This window comes from Podarcis raffonei, chromosome 10, assembly GCF_027172205.1.
Source record: "Podarcis raffonei isolate rPodRaf1 chromosome 10, rPodRaf1.pri, whole genome shotgun sequence".
Classification (NCBI taxonomy): domain Eukaryota; kingdom Metazoa; phylum Chordata; class Lepidosauria; order Squamata; family Lacertidae; genus Podarcis; species Podarcis raffonei.
The window spans coordinates 47,928,007-47,948,667 of record NC_070611.1 but is presented as its reverse complement, the minus strand read 5'-3'; the positions used below and the strand labels follow the sequence as shown (position 1 = coordinate 47,948,667).

General features: G+C 44.7%; 1 protein-coding gene across 1 annotated transcript; it reads left to right on the top strand.

Moving 5' to 3' along the window:
* Nucleotides 1-6,474: 6,474 nt before the first annotated feature.
* GCAT (glycine C-acetyltransferase) lies at nt 6,475-19,569 on the top strand. Its single transcript, XM_053407085.1, has 9 exons — nt 6,475-6,708; nt 9,218-9,348; nt 11,298-11,399; nt 12,337-12,483; nt 12,620-12,774; nt 14,772-14,854; nt 15,954-16,125; nt 16,621-16,742; nt 19,135-19,569. The coding sequence occupies exons 1-9, from the start codon at nt 6,510-6,512 to the stop codon at nt 19,284-19,286; spliced, it is 1,263 nt and encodes a 420-aa protein (XP_053263060.1). The 5' UTR covers nt 6,475-6,509; the 3' UTR covers nt 19,287-19,569.
* The last annotated feature ends 1,092 nt before the right edge of the window (nt 19,570-20,661 follow it).

The following is a 20,661-nucleotide window of genomic DNA, read 5'->3' as shown; positions in this document are numbered from 1 at the left end:
GGCTCAGCTGTACATTCTCAAAATGGGACCATGCGCGGTTGATTCTATAAAGTTTGAAGGGGGGGAGAGAGTTCTGCATCAGTGAAAGTGCAATGGAAGGAAACAAACTTCTGTTGGTGTCTAAACTATGGGGACACTTTCTTGGGTTATTGTGAAGAATCTGGATGAATGGAAAGTTTCACCATGAAAATCTCCACATAATTAGCCACTAGATGGCAGCCTAGCAAGGCATGATCTCACTTTACAATGGAAAAAAGGCAGTTAAGAAATAGTTGTGTGTTTCACAGGGAAAAGGCCAACCAATTTGCAAGTAGGTTCCTTAGTCCTATGCAAACTGATCCACAATATTTGGCAAGCATGTTTCAGCAAATGCAGTGATTAAAGTGCTATGGAATGTAAATGTATTTGTGAACACAATAGACACGTGCATGAAAACCCAACTGTCAATTTCAGTTCTACTTTTTAATTTTTCCAATCTTAAATTCTCCACATTTCTGTAGCAGTTTAGTTTTTTTATTAAAAAAAATCCTCATGAAAAGCCACCAGCATTTTTAATTTCTCCTAATCACATTTTTGTATACAGCTTTAACCAATGTACTTTTTTTTTTTGCAATGAATTGGTCATATGCAATTTTGTATGTTACTTCCATGGATACATTCATTTTTATCCACACTTCCCCCTAATATATGCATTTTTGCAAACAGTTTACTCTGAGAACTACATTACAAAATTCAGATAAGTATGAATTTTTAAGGATGGCTGTATTTCAGTTCTTGTATCATTTTGTAAAGTGTCGGTTCAGTAGATTACACATTTAATGTTAAAGGAATTGAATTTCTCTCCCCTCCCTACCCAACTTTGCTCCCTGAGGTGTGTCCATTATGTGTTTAAAACAGTGCTTCATTCTAAAGTCCACATGGCAAACACACTTCCCATCCAAACACTGGTTTGCCACTACATGTTGTTCTTATACTTGCCCACTTCACTGAAGATAATTGTGGGGGAGGGGAGCAGTTACTTTTCTGTTGCATAGTAACAGTGAGATGCCCCAAGGCCCATGCTGGTCTACAATTACTGTTTCAAGTAAGAATAAAGGACAGCATACATGGAATGCAGGAAACAGATTCACAGAATGAATGCATCGGATCCCCTGAAATGCCCATGAAGTTCTATGAAATTAAAATCAATTAAATATGTGTGGCATGCTTATAGATGGAAATTTCAGGTGGGAAAGGGACTTCTCTGCTGATCACCATATTACAACTTCCCCCATGTAAAACTAGGTCCTATCCAATTTCAGAATTTTGGTCCACTTAACTTTGTCTGTGTACACATTATTGGCTTAAACTGTTAATTCAACTGAGATTGAAGCTGCTTTGTGGGGAAAGGCATCAAAAGGTACTTGATTTTAACAAATTACAGGTTACATGTGGATTGTGGTTAATGCTGTGTGTGCACCATTTCTCCAATCGGTGATGGGGGCACTCTGGATGCTGAGTAAACTGGTGTACATAGCCTTAGTATTGTCTACCCTGACCAATACAGACTTGTCAAGGTTTCATAAAGGGATCTTTCCCACCCCTAGTTGGAGAGGCTGAGAACTAAACCTTGAGACCTTCAACATGCAGAGTTCTCCACACTGATTCCCTACATCCAGGGTTAGGAGCTTCATGCAGTTTCCAATGTGGGGTCACATGCAGAACCCACCCTGTGGAATATGTTGGATGCTGATGTGTGTCTGCATATTGTAGAGTGCATCCACCACAATCTCTCACCATGCTACATAGTGGCAATGCACATTTCCTCATCTGCTTGTGATGCAGATCAGGTACGTCCATGTAAAACCACTGCCTAAGGCCAGTGCGCTTGTTAACTGCATTTTGCTAGTCTTTGTAGTGCACTGTTATGTGCGACATCAGGGCCAATGGGTGCTGCTCATGGTGTAAGTTTTGTGCAACACTCACGTGACATCACCCTCATCAAAATGCCATCCTATGCTGTTTTCTGTTCATTCCACATTTTCTCCAGAAATTTTGATAAGTGAAAACAACCAAGGGAATGATAAATCTATTGAATTGGGAGGTGTATGGGGCACTGTTTTGATGAGGCTGACGTGTAGACACTGAACAAAATTCGCATGCATGAACAGCTCTGAGTCCACACTATACTGCCATGTTGAAGGTCCCAGTGTCGCCAAGCAGAATGCAAGCCTGCGGACAGAACACAAAAGATAGTTTCAATTTGGGGCTCTATTCCGATAACGTTATTGGTGTCACTTTATAAGTCGAGTTTTGAAAGTTGGGTGCCCAGCCTGTGCCTGGAAAAGGCATGAGAAACCCTACTCTATGACAAGGAAGAAACTGCAGGGAGCTGTCTCTCCTGTAGCAAGTGTTTATGGCTAGGGCAGCAGATTCTGGCTGAGTAGATAGATAGCTTGTAGCACAGGTTGGGTTGGATAGTGGGTAAAGCTCAGGGCAAGCCAGTGTGGAATATAAAAGAAAGCTTTGTTCTAATGCAGAGCTGGTAGCTGTGGAAAACAGATGATCCAAAAAGAAAATTCAGTATATGTATCTCTGATGAAAAATTCTGTTGCCTCTCCCCCAGCTCTCTGCCAAAATCCTAATCCAGTTTGAGATTTTTGAGATTTCCAATGCTTGCATTTTCAACACAAATCTATGGCTTAACTAGTAGAGGCCACTGCTTACTCTAAATATACAGAGATTGGATTTGCTTCAGTTTGTGCTGCTACCTTTTCTAATGAGTTATTAATCCATTATTTCATTGTCTAGTAACATAATTTTGTGAGCAAAATCCAGAGCAACAGTGGTGGCGGTGTTACTATTAAAATGTTTTTTGCCTTCATGCAAGCTCCTAGGTTGACTTACAGATGCACACTTAAAACAGAATTTAAACAATTTAAACCTGTAAACATTATATTAAAAGTAGCAAAGGATTATAAGGAACTGCGATTATTATTATTTAATGAACGGGGATAAATTGGATTTAGGCTGCAGTATTAACCCTACTCACTTGGGACTGAACCCCATTAAATCCAATAGGACTTACTTCTGAGCACATGTGGTTAGGACTACATTGCAAATTAAACCACTGCAATACTTTGCCAGCACATTGCACACATTTATACAAACAACATCCACTTAGGTGTGATGTCGGAATCTTCTGGGAATAGTCGCAGACAAGGACTCAGACTCTCTGAGCACTTTTAAAAGAATGAAGAAGGAAAGAGGCAAGCAAATGTGAGGCTGTGTAACTACAGAGGAGGGAAACACATCTCTCTGCCAATGCTTCTGTGAAAGGTGGGAGAACAAACAGCTAGATCATTCATTATCAAATTTAAAAGATGGGAAGAAGATGCTGAAGATCACAGGCTAAGCTTCAAGTCAGTTGACTCCATAAATTTCTCCCAGACATACAAATTTTATAAAATTAGGGATAATTTTCATTGCCCTGCCACTGATGCCAATCATATCAATTATTCAGTACTCTGTCACCAACAACATTCACCTCTCGCATTGTTCTGATCATGTGACACACTTTCTTAAATTCCTGCACTGGCTTTCGGTCTGTTCCTGCATCCAACACAAGTTCCTTGTCCTTCTCGTCAAAGCCATCTATGTCCTCCTTGCTTCTCTCTCTGCTTTTATGTTCCAATAAATCCCTGCCCTGTGGTCTTCACTTCTCCAGCCCTCCTCCTCCACATTGACTACCATCCACAGCTTTCCTGCACACTTCAAAAGACTGCTTTTTCTCCCTTACTGACCCAAGTGCCTCCTCTCTATAGATTTTTTTAAAATGTAAGCTCCTTATGGCAGGGACCTGTCCATCCACTGAAGCTGAATACAGTGATGCCTCGTGTTACATACACTTCAGGTTACAGACTCCGCTAACCCAGAAATAGTGCTTCAGGTTAAGAACTTTGCTTCAGGATGAGAACAGAAATCGTGCTCCGGCAGTGCGGCAGCAGCGGGAGGCCCCATTAGCTAAAGTGGTGCTTCAGGTTAAGAACAGTTTCAGGTTAAGTACAGACCTCCGGAATGAATTAAGTACTTAACCCGAGGTACCACTGTACTGAAAGATTCAGGACAAAACAGACAGAGGAAAGGCACATAGTCAAACTATGGAAAAAGCTCCCACAAGATGATGTGATGACCACCAATTTGGATGTCTTTAAAAGAGGATTAGACAAATTCATGGAGGATAAGGCTATCAATGGGTACTACCCATGTTGGCTATGTTCTCCCTCTACTGTCAAAGGCAGTATGACTCTGCCTGCCAATTGCGAGGAATCACAAGTGGAGAGAGTGCTCTTGCACTCAGGTCCTTCTTGGGAGTACCCTTGGGGTATCAAGTTGCCCTCTCTACGGACAGGATGCTGAAATAAATAGGCCTTTGGCCTGATCCTGCAGAGCTCTTCTTGTATGCTTATGTTCTGCACTTTCTTAAGCACTAATGCATGTGTCATGCATGCACACACACCCCTATTATTTTATGTGCTGAACTAGGCACTTCAATTTCTATGGAGCCCACATCTGAAAGCGTCAAACTTGTCCATCACACCTCCCTGTCTTCCTTATACTGCAGTTCTCATTTATTTCTATCCAACCCTCCAAGCTCAGGGTTTCTTCCTTCCCATTTCACCTTCTCAACCTCTTGCGGTAGGTTAGGCTGAGAGATAATGGTAACCAATATTCCCAAGAAAATTTTGTCACTGAACAGGAATGTGAACCTTTCCATATGCACACAGTCTACACTAACTGTGGATATCTGAAGGTGGGGCCAGCAGTGCAACCCTGCTTCCAGTAATCTCTCATTCCATGGGAGGAAATTCCCCTTTTAGAAGTGCATTGTTTCATTAAAATTAATTCCTAATGAATGGACACAGTATAAATCAAATGCACTCTGACCTACAAGTGTACATATGATATACAAATATATAGGTTGATAATAGGTGGAGGAACAGCTTAAACATTCCAACAAACAGCTATTGTATTACGGTATTTTAATATTTTGTTGGAAGCTGCCCAGAGTGGCTGGGAAAGCCCAGCCAGATGGGCGGGGTATAAGTAATAAATTTATTATTAATAGTTATTATTATTATTATTATTATTATTAGCTAAAACCACAGCGCCTAGGACTTGCCGATCAGAAGGTCGAATCCTTGCAACGGGGTGAGCTCCCGTTGTTCGGTCCCAGCTCCTGCCCACCTAGCAGTTCGAAAGCACGACAAAGTGCAAGAAGATAAATAGGTACTGCTCCGGCGGGAAGGTAAACGGCGTTTCCGTGCGCTGCTCTGGTTCGCCAGAAGCGGCTTAGTCATGCTGGCCACATGACCTGGAAGCTGTATGCCGGCTCCCTCGGCCAATAAAGCGAGATGAGCGCCGCAACCCCAGAGTCGACCACGACTGGACCTAAAAGTCAGGGGTCCCTTTACCTTTACCTTTACTGCCCCAGAACAGAGCCTCAGATCTCTCCCTCTCTGGCTTATTTTCTTTTTCACAGACCTAAAGCACATCATCCTTAGCTAGGGTGCAGGTGGCAGGGGGTCATAAAGACATATGCCCCTTTCAGGACCTTCCCGGTGTTTCCTAGCCAAGCCATTCACAAATCAGACAGATATCTCCCTACCGAAAGGAGAATCTTGCCAGACCTGGCCAGCATGTAAGCAGCCTTCTTAGCTCCATGAAACCTCTTCGATCGAAACCTCCAATCTTAGCCTCGCTCTTATTGTTCCCCATCCAGCCCTAGGCCGCTTGTAGGCATCGGCGCAGCACCTTTTGTGCCACCGGTCCTGCTGACCTGGACGTAGTGGCCCATCTAAGCTCAGTACTGCGGACACTGACCGGCAGCAGCGGCTCTCCTGGGCTTCATACGAGAGAACGGAGTGAACCTGGAACCTTTTTCCTTCCAAAGCACCTGCTTTGCCGCTGGTATGGAACTTAAGACCGAACAACTATTAATTTATTTTAAAATTTTAGATCCGGCTTTTTTTTTTTAAAAAAAAAAAGAAAGCGTGGGAGGCGGGAGGCGGTAATAAGCATTTGTCGTCTGCACACAAAACGGTCCCGACCCGGATCCATGCCTGCAGTTCGCATGCGGGGGAAATGTCCCATGGAAGCGAATGACAATCCTCCCCCAAGTATAAATTGAAGCAGGGTGTGGGGCTGATAGATACGGCTGGAGAAAAGGGTTAGCCCGAATACACCACCGTAAGGTCCCGCTCCATATCGTGCACTGGAAGCTTGCGTTAAAAATCATGGAAACTTACCAAAAAAAGCCGTGAAAGTCATATCCACGAAGCTGGGAGCATCCTGCAATTGACACCTCTTCGCGCAGCCCGCGTCTTCTTCTCTGCCCCTTTAAATGAGCTCCGCCGCCCATTGGTCGTGCTTCCGCGGAGGCCTGATTGGCTGGCTCGGCCTACGCCTCCAGCGACCGGCCACTCTCCTCTTCTTCCTCCTCTCTTTCGCTTTGCACGCGGAGCTCGGCGATGTGGTGCAGGCGCCTCTTGAGGACCCCGCTTTCTGCGGGCCTGGGCAGCCCCTCCCGGGCCCAGTCTGCCCTGGCGCAGCTGCAGCAGGTGCTGGAGGGGGAGCTCGACGGCATCCGCGGCGCGGGCACCTGGAAGGGCGAGAGGGTGATCACCTCGAGGCAAGGACCGCGCATCCAGGTGGAAGGCAGCCACGGAGGTAGGGCGGGGACTTGGATAGGAGAAAGAGAGCTTCGGCTGGAGTTGACTTATTATTATATTAAATTAATTAATTGAATTTTGCCAGTCACTCTATCTTGCCCAGGGCAACCTAAAGCGACTTAACAACCAAAACAGACAGACAATAAACCATACATACAGTGCTTTTTTTCCTAAAAAAAAAATGTTTAAGGGTACTCTCATTTTCCTACTCATATTGAAATACTGCCCCTCAACAAGGCCAAACTTAGATTCGCAAAATGTTTAGTGGTATGCGTCCCCCCAGAAAAAAAGCACTGCCTACACAGATACATTAAAACCAAGAGGAAAGAGTTTAAAACATTGCACTCACTTCTAAAAGGCCACAGATAGTTAAAGGCCTGGTTACGGAGGAAGGTTTTTGCCTTAGACAAATAGGATTACTTTTGACAGCTCCCAAGAGAACATGGCCGCCTTTCTTCCCCCTTCTATCAGGATTCCTTGGCCTGTTAAACTTGTTGAACTTAGGTGCTGGCTATAAGGAGAAAGCATTGTGGCTCCTATTACTCTCAGCAATGTAATTTATCTAGTGAGTGCTGCAGTTCCACCGAGCTATGCAGAACTAAAAGTATATTTGCAAAATCGCTTTACATTTGAAAAAAACAACAACTTCAGTTCAGTATTATTTGTCTAGCCATGGCTGAAGTTAGAGAATGGTAACTCATATTGATGGAAGGGAGAGCTTTTACAGTGCCCGAAAGAGTGTGAAAACATGGATTGGGGCACAGGAAGATGCAGTGCAGAAACAAAAGGGGTAGGTGTAGGGGATGAGTGCATTGTTTAAAAGGTTGGATCCAGCTGATCCATCAGTTTCACAAGGCAGCTGAACAGCAAAACAGAAACAAGCTTAACCCACAGCATTCAGGCCCTGTGTCTGTTTTTCCTTCCTCCTTTTTGTTTGTGAGCAGGCTATTAGCCAACACCTGTTCCTTAAAACTGACTTGATATGAAAACTAATCATGTCTGTAATAGCCAACTATATAATTACTAAGTATTATTTATTCTTACAAAATGAGCCACAATTGTGAGACTATATATTGTTGTAATTGATATAGCCAGTAGAAACTTAGCATATGTTTGATAGAATCTTCCTTAACTGGACTGTTTCCATAGTTCTGATCCTGTGCTCAGTACTCTTGGTGTGTTTGTTTTAGCTCTTTAGCTCATGGAGGCTTGATTAGGTTCCAAGTAGCGTTGTTAAACAAATGGAGAGAGACAGTGTGTTTTAGTTCTGCTTTTCTTACCAATTGCCAGATCTTTTTGTGTAAACTCCAGAATTTCGACTTATTGCCTAATGTCTTTTGAGCTGAGCTGTCATTTTTGAGAAAAAGCTGTATCCTTTCCATTTAATTCATCAGGGATGAGGAAACTGTGGCCCTCCCAATGTGGTTTGACACAGTTTGCACCACCCTTAACAAGAAAGATTAGTCATGGTGGCTGGAGTTGATGACTGTCCAACAACATCTGGAGGCCACAGATACTTGACCTGTGCTTGAACTATGTAGCTGTTGCACACACAAACTGGGGTTGGGGGCACTTGGTGGAGCTCTGCTTTGAACCGTAATTTCTCATGAATCAAATTCTCCTCCTCCAAAGATTTCAAGCAGCCAGTTCTTTCAAGTTTTCTGTACATTTCAAGTGGCTAAAAATATAGTGCATTCCATAAGCGCAAATTCTCAGCATCAAAAATGGGCTAGAAAGTTTGATTTGGGATTTTTAACTTTAAATTCCTAGCATTTCAAGTGTGCATAATGCTTCGTCACAAAGTAGGCATTTAATATCCTCTGTTTTACAAACATGTCCAAGGCTACCAGTAAACTGTTTGTTTCGTTTAATAAAATTTGCTGCTTGATTTGTCATAAAACCTCTCTCCCTAGCCAGCCAGCCAACCCTCCCCACCCCAAATTCCCTTAAGCTGGGTAAGGTAGGGTGGACATGGCATATGAGTATTGCAACAGCAGTGACTTCTTTTCTCATTTCCCTCTACAGAAGCATTATGCTATGAACACCACCTGACCTCTAGCTCCAGCTATAGGGAAGAGACTATAACTGGGTGCAGTTTTCTCCAACCAGGTGCCTTCTGTATATTTTGGACTACAACTCCCATCTGCCCAAGAAGGAATAGTGAATGGTGAGAGATGGTGGGAGTTGCAGTGCAAAATATCTGGGTATCGCCAGGTGGGGGGGAGGCCGGCTTGATGGGGGAACTCATGGTTTGCATGTAGAAGGCTCCAGTTTCAGCCCCCACCATCTCCAGTTAAAGGGTGGTAGATAAAAACATCTGCTGGAGATGCTAAAGAGCATCACTGAAGACAGTAGAGAGCTAAATAGCCTGACTTGGTCCAAGGCGACTTCCTATGTTCCTAGAATCAAAGTGAGAAATATGCAGCTACCTTAAGAAGATGAATAAAGTAGGAGTGTGCGACTTTCAATGTGCTGCATTTGTTTCAATCTTCTTCTCATTGCTGCAGATATCCTGAATTTTTGTGCCAACAATTACCTAGGATTGTCCAGCCATCCCAAGGTGATCCGTTCTGGACTGGAGGCCCTGGAGAAGTATGGAGCTGGCCTCAGTTCCGTCCGCTTCATCTGTGGAACACAAGTAGGAATGAGCAGGAGTGTTGCAAAGACCTAACCATATTTGCAGTGCAAGCGTCTGAAAATGCCACTGGCCTGCTTCAAGTAATTGCTTTGAGGGCAAGCTTCTTGATTAAAACTGCTATTGTTTTAGCAATTAAGGAAAAGCTCTGGCTGCATTGATGCTTTTTTATTAATTCACAAGCAGCTGTAATCCAAGGACTTTGCATTTTTGTGGGGGGTGGGGAGAGGGGAGAAGGAAATTCAAAGTTCTGCATGAAGAAAACAATGAAAGTGTGTAGCAGTAATGATACAGAATAAGCATATTTACATGTATTTGCATGCTATGCATAATTTTACACTTCTTATGGTTGTGGGAAGAAGCAGTAAGAAGAAACCACACAGGGCATCCTGTCTCCACCCCATAGTTGACAATCTGATATCAGATGTCACCCACACACTCTCAACATGTACAGGCTAGAAACATCACTTTAAGGAAAAAGATTCCCACGATGCCGCGTTATGCACAAGTTAACAATTTCTGCCCCTAGGCAGATACACAGCCCCACCTAAAACTATCCTGATAGAATGATGATGCAGCTCCTCTCAGGGGAATTTTCTCATGTGTCTCAGAAGTGGCCCTGAACAACAAAAGACATCTTTCTAAGGCTTCAGTGCACCTTCATTGATGAAGAACCTGTCATCATACATAGGAATTAGCCTTTGAATTGAGTTCAAACACGTACACCTTCCATCACCCCCAACCCAAGAAAAAATAATAATGGGAAGGATCGCTGTACAGGCCTATCCACCATCACACACACACACAGAGCTCCCAAATTTATCGGTACAGTGTTACCTCTGGTTACGTACTTAATTCATTCTGGAGATCTGTTCTTAACCTGAGACTGTTCTTAATCTGAAGCACCACTTGAGCTAGTGGGGCCTCCTGCTGCCGCTGTGCCGCCGGAGCACGATTTCTGTTCTCATCCTGAAGCAAATTTCTTAACCCGAGGTATTATTTCTGGGTTAGCGGAGTCTGTAACCTGAAGCGTATGTAACCTGAAGCGTACGTAACCCAAGATACCACTGTATATGAATTTGCCAATATACAAACTCAGGGAAATGAATTTATATGTTAAATTTCATAGCTGGAAGTGGTATGTCTCTGTGTCCCATTTGCTGGGAAGCACAAGTAGAGAGAGTGCTGTTGGGTTCAGGTCCTTCCTGCTGTCTCCTCATAGGCATCTGTTTGACTATTGTGAGAACAGGATGCTGGAATAAATGTGCTTTTGGCCTGATCCAGCACGACTCTCCTTAGGTGGTATTTCCACAGTCATCAAGATGTTTCTGGCAAGAAAGCTGGGCCTGTTTTGGATGTGGGAAGTAATAGCCTTTCTCATACGCCTGTTTCAGTCAAGGTAGATCCTACAGAATAAAAGGAATGGTCATGTAGATGTTTCAGTGCTGGGCCCTGGGGGCAAGCAGACTGGCTAAGAACGACTGGAGTACAGTGGTACCTTGGTTGTCAAACTTAATCCATTCCGGGAGTCCATTCGACTCCCAGAACCATTCAAAAACCAAGGCGTGGCTTCTGATTGGCTGCAGGAGCTTCCTACACTCAATTGGAAGCCACGGAAGTCGGACGTTCAGCTTCCCAAAAAACATTTGCAAACCTGAACACACACTTCCAGGTTTGTGGTGTTCGGAAGCTGATTTGTTCAGGAGCCAAGCCGTTCAACAACCAAGGTACCTCTGTACAAATCTTAGCAGGGCTAGAACCCTGGAACAAAAGAGGATCCCAATTTAACTTTCACTGTTTATAAACAAGTGATCTAGAACGTCTGGCTATAGCATTAATGATGGCAATAATATATAATATATTAAATTTCTTAGTTGCTTTATGAGAAAAAGAAAATGTCTCAAAGCATCTTAACAGGATAACCATTGGAACCTTTTGTGCTTTCTCATTAGAATATACACAAGGATCTGGAGGAGAAGATTGCCCGTTTCCATCAGAGAGAAGACACCATTCTCTACGCCAGCTGCTTTGATGCCAATGCTGGGATCTTTGAGGTTCATAGCACTTTCTGTTTAGGAAGTTGGGTGTTGGTGGTTGGGGGAGTGGTCAGCGGAAAGCATCAAAATCCCAAAGCAACTCTCTTTGTGACAGATTTCTGGAGGGGTAGCCATGATAATATGTTGCACCAACAGGGAACTAAGAATCTCACAGCACTTAGAAACTAAGCAACTTTATTATGCCATAAGTTTTTGTGGACTAAGGTTTACTTCATAATATGCATGGTTATCTTCTGTTGGTAGACATGCACAGCCACATACTGGGAGGTGTGTGTGTGTGAGAGAGAGACAGTGAGGACAAAAGGAAAGAACGTGCAAAAAATACACATAGCCCATGACAATTTTGCTAAAGTGGACTTGGGGAAGTTATGGCTCTTCAGATGTTACTGGGCTACAGATCCCAATATCCCTGACCATTAGCCACACTGGATGCAGTAATATCTAGGCCACAGGTTAGCAACCCCTGTGTTAAACTTCTATGTATCCAAAAGTCACACAGACCATTCACAATGGCCATAATGGATAACACAAGCATCACAACATAGTTACTTTATTTATTAGTTTATATACCACCTTTTTCTTCGAAGGGGCTCTAGGTTGTGTACATGTTCTTGTCCTCCCCATTTCATCCTCACATCACCCCTGTGAGGTAGGTTAGGCTAAGAGATGGTGACTTGCCCAAGATCACCCAGTGAGCTTCATGCATGAGTGGGGATTCAAACCCTGGTCTCCCAGGTCTAACCATTATACAACACTGGCTTAAGTTAGATATCCCTTGTATTGGGAAAGAAAAATGCCACAGGACTCTTGTGGGCATTTAATAGACTGTGGAGTAGCCTATTATTTTAGGGAAGTATGAAACATCAGTTGTTAAGTGATGTATCGTAAGCAGGTGCTTGCTGTAACTATTCTCTCTGCCTTCCGGTACCTACAGGCTCTACTGACCCCTGAAGATGCAATACTTTCAGATGAGCTGAATCATGCCTCTATCATTGATGGGATCCGGCTGTGTAAAGCCAACAAATATCGCTACAGGCACATGGACATGCAGGACCTGGAAGCCAAGTTGCAGGATGCCCAAGTAAGTTGGTGCTGTGGCTCCAAAGCAAAGTGAGATTGCTGCTTTTCCAAGTCTCCACCTCCCCACGAGCAATTTTCCTTAGGTTCTTGCTTACTTGGTCTCCATTGACCACATCCCTACTTGCTCTCCTACGCAGAAATACCGTTTGAGGATGGTGGCTACGGATGGTGCTTTCTCCATGGATGGTGACATTGCTCCCTTGCAGGAAATCTGTAGGCTGTCCCAGAAATACAAAGCCATTGTTTTTGTTGATGAATGTCATGCCACTGGATTTCTTGGGCCCAACGGACGGTAAAAAAAAATAATCAAATTATTCTCTTTTGTCGCATTCTTTGTTGCTGTCGTTTTTAGCAAAGAAAAATTATCACCAGTGATTTCTAACTATATAATAAAATTGTAAGGATGTTGTCAAGGTGCAATTTGCTGCAGCCATGTGAGCTGCAGCAAGGCAGCCAATAGCATGTGGGCAGCCCAGGCAGGCAGGTGAATGAACAGGTGGTCATGAGAAACCACAGAGGAACACCACGACAGCATTCTGATGCTGCTATTTTGGCCTCACCAGGGTCAGAGACTGAGGAGGAGGGAAATGATCACAGAGCCAGATGGTTCCTGGAGAGTTGCCCCAGCCTGCCCTGCCTCTTGCTCTGTAGCTTACCTGTGCTGGGGTTTGAATGACCTGTAAGGGTGGGTTTGGCTAGGTTGGCTAAGTGTAAAGGGAGAGGGGGTTGGTCAAGCATAGGGAGTGGGGAGGGAGGTTGGCAAACGAAGTGAGCAGGGGTAGCTGCCCTGAGAATAATGAGTCAGGATTAATTTTGTGCTGCTTTTTAGCCCCCAAAGTGGCACACAAGTGAAAATACAGTATCAAACACACTATATAAAACCCAGTGTTGCATTATAAGATGATAGTGACAATGACAATAATGACTTAAAATAGCAGAATATAAAGTAGACTCTGGGGTGAGAACAGCAGTTCAGTCATCATAAAAAGACCAATGGGATTGTTGAAGAAGAGTGATATCTCTTATGCCCTGGCTAAGTTAGCTCATAGCGGTAAAATAGGAAGCTTAATAAACCACACTGTACTTTTTTATGGCTTTTATGGAACCCCCATTAACTGGCCTATGTGGACTTCCTTGTAATCTTGGGATGTAAGGACTGTATGTATCATGGCCACTGGGCCCATCACCTCCTGGCAAATAGAAGGGGAAGAAATGGAGGCAGTGAGAGATTTTACTTTCTTGGGCTCCATGATCACTGCAGATGGTGACAGCAGCCACGAAATTAAAAGACGCCTGCTTCTTGGGAGAAAAGCAATGACAAACCTAGACAGCACCTTAAAAAGCAGAGACATCACCTTGCCAACAAAGGTCCGTATAGTTAAAGCTATGGTTTTCCCAGTAGTGATGTATGGAAGTGAGAGCTGGACCATAAAGAAGGCTGATTGCCGAAGAATTGATGCTTTTGAATTATGGTGCTGGAGGAGACTCTTGAGAGTCCCATGGACTGCAAGAAGATCAAACGTATCCATTCTTAAGGAAATCAGCGCTGAGTGCTCACTGGAAGGACAGATTGTGAAGCTGAGGCTCCAATACTTTGGCCACCTCATGAGAAGAGAAGACTCCTTGGAAAAGACCCTGATGTTGGGAAAGATGGAGGGCACAAGGAGAGGGGGACGACAGAGGACGAGATGGTTGGACAGTGTCTTCGAAGCTACAAACATGAGTCTGACCAAACTGCGGGAGGCAGTGGAAGACAGGAGTGCCTGACGTGCTCTGGCCCATGGGGTCACGAAGAGTCGGACACGACTAAACAACTAAACAACAATAACAAGGGCTGTATACAAATTGGATAAATAATAATATTAATGGAAAGAGGGCAAACAATCAGGAAGGAGATTGCTTTGTCTTCAGTTTGAACCCGAGATCATGGTTTGTTGTTCTATAACGAACCACCGTCTGTAAGCAAACAACAAACCATGGTTTAATCCTGGCTAGCAATTCAGGCATGTTAGAAGGGAAACAAACCTGCTGTGGTCTGTTCCATTAGAGTGAATGGAGCACTGTCTCACCAACCTGCCTTACTATTTAGGTAGGTTAGGCTGAGAGTTGGTGACTGGCCTACATTTATATTCCAGACCACGTGCAGGCCGTCACAGCATTTCCAGTTGCTGGGGGATGATGGGAGTTGTAGTCCAGCAGCACCTGGAGAAGAGAGCTTCCCCAGCTCTGGAACAGACGAATGGGAGAATTCTGAAGCCTAAGCTAATAACAGTTATTTTCTCCTTGCAGGGGCACTGACGAACTCTTGGGAGTGATGGACCAAGTCACTATAATCAACTCCACACTTGGGAAGGCGCTTGGGGGAGCAGCAGGTGCAGTTGCTAACTAGCAGTACCCTAATTAGAAGTGTAGGGGAGAAAAATACATTTTAATTTTTTTTTGTATTAATAACTTCTGCCCTGCTTGTCTTTCTAAACTCAGAACAGCTGACATCTTCTTCACCACCATCCATTTCCCTGAGCTCCCCGTTCATTATTCTTCCTCTCACCTCTCTTTCACAGAGACGATTTGAGAGGCAGGTTGGTTATGTCATCTTTGAGCCAAAGCTAAAGAGGTTGGACACAGGGAACATCCTTGAATATGGGGGCAGGGAAAGGGAATAGAGTCAAGATAAACCACTGAGTTGGAGAAAGCCGTTTCAAGTAGGAATTGGAGAGCAGCAAAGCTCCCAGCCCCCAATTCTGCCTTGACTTTGGCAGCACCTGATACCTTAAAGCACAGATTGGGAATCTCAGGCATAGGGGCAGAATATGGCCCTCCAGGCTTCTCTGCCTGGCCCCTGGAACTCTTCAGAGGCAATGCCCCTTGTCTGGCCAGCCCCCTTCTCCGTAGACCACAGCGCTTACTGTCTCTTCTCTGTGCTCAAATGGTTTTGCCTGGCTGGAATGCATCCTGGAACTGTGATAATGTATTTGACTTGCTTGGATGGAGAGGAGAGAGGTGTGTGTAGAAAACCTTTGTGTGTGTGTGTGTGTGTGTGTGTGTGTGTTTGCAATGCAGCCTGCTGTGTAAAGGTAAAAGCGCATCCTTGGCTCTGCCCACTTTCATCCCTCTCACTGCCCCTGCCTTAAAGGAAGAGTGGTTCAGTTCTGAGCATCTGCCATTGATAAAATCCATTTTACGATCTAGAAGGGATTGCTCTAGAGCTGGTGTGAGGACCTATTGCCTCTTCTGTCATTGCTGAACGACAGCTCCCATCACCCCCAGCAATCATGGCCGCAGCAGGGATGTTGGGAGTTGTAGCCCAGCAACATCTGGAGGGTCAAAGGTTTCCCACACCTCCATTGGGTAGAGCCAATGAGCACAACCAATGAGCGGCTCCCTCCGCCCCCTTGAAGAGCACAGGCATCTATGTCATCCATGGTGGCCCATTGGGGCCTTGAACTAACCTTGTCTTTCTTCTCTTTGCAGGTGGCTACACAACCGGCCCCAAAGCGCTCATTGACCTTCTGCGTCAACGTTCGCGCCCTTATCTCTTTTCCAATAGTTTGCCTCCTGCCGTGGTGGGCTGTGCCTCCAAGGCTCTGGATCTCCTCATGGAGAGCAATGCCATTGCACAGTCCATGGCTGCCAAGACCACACGGTAAGGGAGCCTGTCATTTATCTAGAGCATTTATACCCCACCTTTTGTTCAAATTGTCCTCAAGATGGTTTACAACCCACAGTGTGCGCCCCTCCTTAGGATACTCCATTTTCCTTCCTGGTTTTCCACCGTCTTTGGCCACTGAACATGCTGAACCCTCATTGGGCTGTTTTGGGGGGAGTTTGCTCAGCTAGTCCCGTTCCCACCGAAAGTACTATTTGTACTTTTGTACATCTTTTGGCTCCTCCAAATATACTGTCGTCTCCCTTTCATTTGTCACTGGTCACATTTTGACTTATTGCTGTCGGCACTCCACACACCATTGCTTTATTAGAGGGTGCGATGATTTCTGCTGTCAGAACAGTTTCTGTGTCAGAGAGGAAGTAAAATAGTACACAGTCCCTTCCACAGACGTAAATGGGAGAGGGAGGGAGTGCTCCGTAGAGGGGACAGGCAAAGCAAGTCCCACGCTGAAGGCGTTCCTCTTCCTTGCAGTTTCCGAAGCAAGATGGCGGCAGCTGGGTTCACCATTTCAGGGAATGACCACCCTATTTGCCCTGTGATGTTGGGCGATGCCCGGCTGGCGTCCTTGATGGCTGATGACATGCTGAAGAGAGGTAACCAATGTGGGACAGGGGAGCTTCGCGTAGCTTATGATATCTTCGGGTGTCACTGCCTGAAAAGCCCTGGGATGGATTTAAGAACTTTGGAGTTGGGAGGAAAAACCCAGAGACTCTTCTTTGCTTTGGAAGCTGTCGCAGTCGGTGTGGCTCTCCTTGTATCCCCATTTCATGTGAAGCCAATTCTGCACAGCAGGTAACTCAGGGAAGCAAGTAAGGGAAGTCCCAGGCAGCCTCTGAGGAAAAAGGAGGAAAAGCTGATGAGTTAATTCTTGCTTTAAGACATTGAACATGAATTGTGTTTTGCATTTCAGAGCTAATAAAATTGGCTGGGCTGTTTTTTGTTTTGCTTTATATTGGGCATTATGCTATACTAACTAGTGTTCTCAGCACTTCTTGTAAAATGGGTGTTTAATAATATAGACCCTATTCCTGGTTAAGGCATGGCAATTCTGTCTTCAGATCCCTAACCTCCATGCTGTGTACCAGTTGCTTTACCATAGGCACAGCATGGGAATCTTATTTAAACCTCCTTTGTTTTTCTCCTCCCTGTCTTGACTCTTAAGTGTTCCTGCATTTCTCTTAATGATTTGATAGTGGCATTATCCCCGATCCCCTATACCAGTGGTTATGAACCATAATCTGCCTGCCATTATGTGTTGCTGCTCCTGCTACTTTCATTTCAGAGACTGAGAATGGGCCACATGTAGAGAATAGACCTCATGCTGCCAACCCCTGTTGCTTCTTGCTCAGTTTCCCTCTTTCTTCCTGTTCTGAGGGGCTACTCCAGAACAGGCAGAAATTCAGTACACACACTTGTGCCTCCACCCTGGGCGGAAGCTGTGATGATCGGCAAATCATTTGTCAAACTTTTTGCTTGATGTGCAGCTGTTAAGTAGAAGAGGAGCATCAGGGACAGCATAAAGCTGCAGCATTGAATCAAATCTGTTTGATCCAATTTTTTAAAAAAAGTTTAATCTGCCTTCTGAAAATAAGCATATAAAAATACTATCATTTTTAATACAAGTAATTGCAATTTAAAAAAAACTCCAGTTGGCCAGTCTTAAGAGGCATTTCTGCTTTTCTCTCACTTAAGTTCCTTAAATGATGTTTGCTACACATCCAAAAACATGATGGATAGGAACAGCCTGCTGGCATCCTGTTCTCACAGTGACCAACCAGTGCTCTCCACTCCTGCAGATTCCTGCTCCTTGATTCAGTGCTACTTTCCCCCTCTTCAACCCAGATTTGCTCAGTCCTTCCAGAGCTGCCTTTCTGCTTTGGTTTCAATCCCACCTTAATAGCAGCACAAGTCCATCTGACCTGTCACAGAGCCACTCCTGCGTCTTCCAACAGGAATTTCCCTGGCAGCTCTGTAGAGGGCAGCATTGTCTCCAGAAAACCACCCTGGAAGTTTGACACTGGTAAACGCACACTCCTTGTCGCAATCCAGAGCTGGCCCTAAGACAATACTTTGCTGTACAACCTCATTCAAGAGCTGCGTGATCTGCCACACTGGAAGAAATCTTGGGCAGTACTAAACAACAGTCTGCAACCCAAGAAGCGGTTGGCTAGTTCAGAGCAGTATAGCATTCCCACCTTGCCAGCTGCCTTTTTGGTCCTCCTGGGTTGTATGACAGCTTGGCTGATAGTCTGCAGTGTGAGAGGGTAGTGAAGGCAGCCAAACAAAGTCCTCTTACTTCTTAACTTTCCCTCTGCCACCATGTGGATATCTTTATTTTCTCTGACTCTGGGTGCGTCCAACACAGTAAAACATCAAATATTAATAATAATAATAATGATGATGATGATGGGGTTGGGGACCCTGATGCAGTTTCTGAGCATGTGGAGCTTTGCTATTCTCAGCAAAACACTAAAAATATAAATAAGAGATTCAGGGAGTGGGGATCCGTCACCTGCTTCCTGCAAGTTGCCTGGCAAGAAGCTTGCATGTGCTGTTGCACAGAAATATGTGCACAGTGGAGATGGAATTTAACCAATCCATTGATACAAACAGTGTTGGGTTTTATCCCGAGTGATGCTTAACAATCCACATCAAATGTTGTAGATTCTCTAGGTCAGCCTGGCAGCGAAGCTCATGAAATTGTGGAAGTTAGTCAAACGTGGCATGCCCCCATATGAGTTACAGGGATGGATGCTGATACTTTAATGCATTGATTTCTTAAATTGTGTAATATGTTCTTGTGATATATTTGTTTATGCATTTTTGTGTGCTGCCTTGTGAAAGTTTTATTTATAAATCTCTTTGTTTATTATTTATTTTACTCATTTATTAAAGAAACAAAACAAGGTCTTGCTTATGCAGTTGATCTGCTGCCTCTGCTACACTCATCTCTCTCTCCCCCTCCCTCTCTTTCTCACCTGTCAGGCATCTACGTCATTGGATTCAGCTACCCCGTGGTGCCCAAGGGAAAAGCTCGCATCCGGGTGCAGATCTCGGCTGTTCACAGTGACGAGGATATTGATCGGTGTGTGGAGGCCTTTGTGGAAGTTGGCCGTAAGCATGGAGCCTTGCCTTGAATGGCTGAAGATCGTGAGCTGTAAGATGCCTTTCGAAACCTGAAACCTGCAGGTGGACCGTGCTGCTTTTCAGAGAGGTGGTAGTGGCTTTGAAAAGAGGCGTTGCTCACATCACTTTTGGTGCTCTGTTGCCAGACTCTAGAACCTGTGCATTCTACCTCTGCTTAAGGAGGACCGCAATGTGCCTGGAGGAGAGTAATAAAGGTGATACTGACCCTAGTCTGAAGGAAGCTTTTTGTTGGTACAACGCATCTGCTGAAATAAATTTGCTCATGGAGAGACAGTGCTGGTACTTTTATCTTGTGCATCAGTGATACATATTTGCCTTTGTATATATCTTGATCTGCTGATATTTCCCTCTCCCCTGCCCTGAACTGATGCTAAAGGCAGGAATGGGTAATAAAATGAAAAGAGTTGGCTTCAGACCAATTTTCGTAGTATCGAAAGGCCGCCTACTTGGGTAGCTTTTAAAGGCGATTGTACAAATTCATGGAGGAGAAACTTATTCACAGCTATTAGTTATGATGGCTATATACTCCCTCCAGAATAAGAATTTAAGAAGAGGCTGCAGGATCAGGCCAGTGGCCCATCTAGTCCAGCATCCTCTTCTCATTGTGGCCAGCCAGATGCTTGTGAGAAACCCTCAGGCAGGATCTGAGGAGAAGAGCATTCCCCTCTCTCGTAGTTTCCAGCAGCTGCTGTTCAGCCCCTCCAACTGTGGAGGCAGAACACAGCTGTTGTGGCTAGTAGCTATTGAGACCCCCTCTCTTGTGAATCTGTCTGTTCCTCTGCTAAAGCCATAAGAGGCAGTATGGCTCTGAATACCAGTTGCAGGAGAACGTAACTGGGGAGAGTGCTGTTGTTTTCAAGTCCTGCTTCTCATGGGAATTTGGTTGTCTGCTGTGGGACCCAGGATGCTAGACTAGAAGAAGAAGAGTTTGGATTTGATATCCTACCTTTCACGCCCTTTAAGGAGTCTCAAAACGGCTAACATTCTCCTTTCCCTGCCTCCCCCACAACAAACACTCTGTGAGGTGAGGCTGAGAGACTTCAGAGAAGTGTGACTGGCCCAAGGTCACCCAGCAGCTGCATGTGGAGGAGCAGAGACGCGAACCTGGTTCACCAGATTACAAGTCCATCGCTCTTAACCACTACACCATGCTGGCTCACTAGATGGGCCTTTGGTCTGATGCAGCCAGGCTTTTCTTATGCCCTTAACTAGGCCCTGTAGCTGATTTTGTGCCTCCTTTCTCCGGAGAGAACAGTTTGTCGTACTACCCAGTAGGCTCATCTCCAGGATCTAGAGCATTCCTTGGACTGCATTATATGTGGGCCCAGCTACCACCTCCTTCCCTGTCCTAGTGCCCTCTTCTTT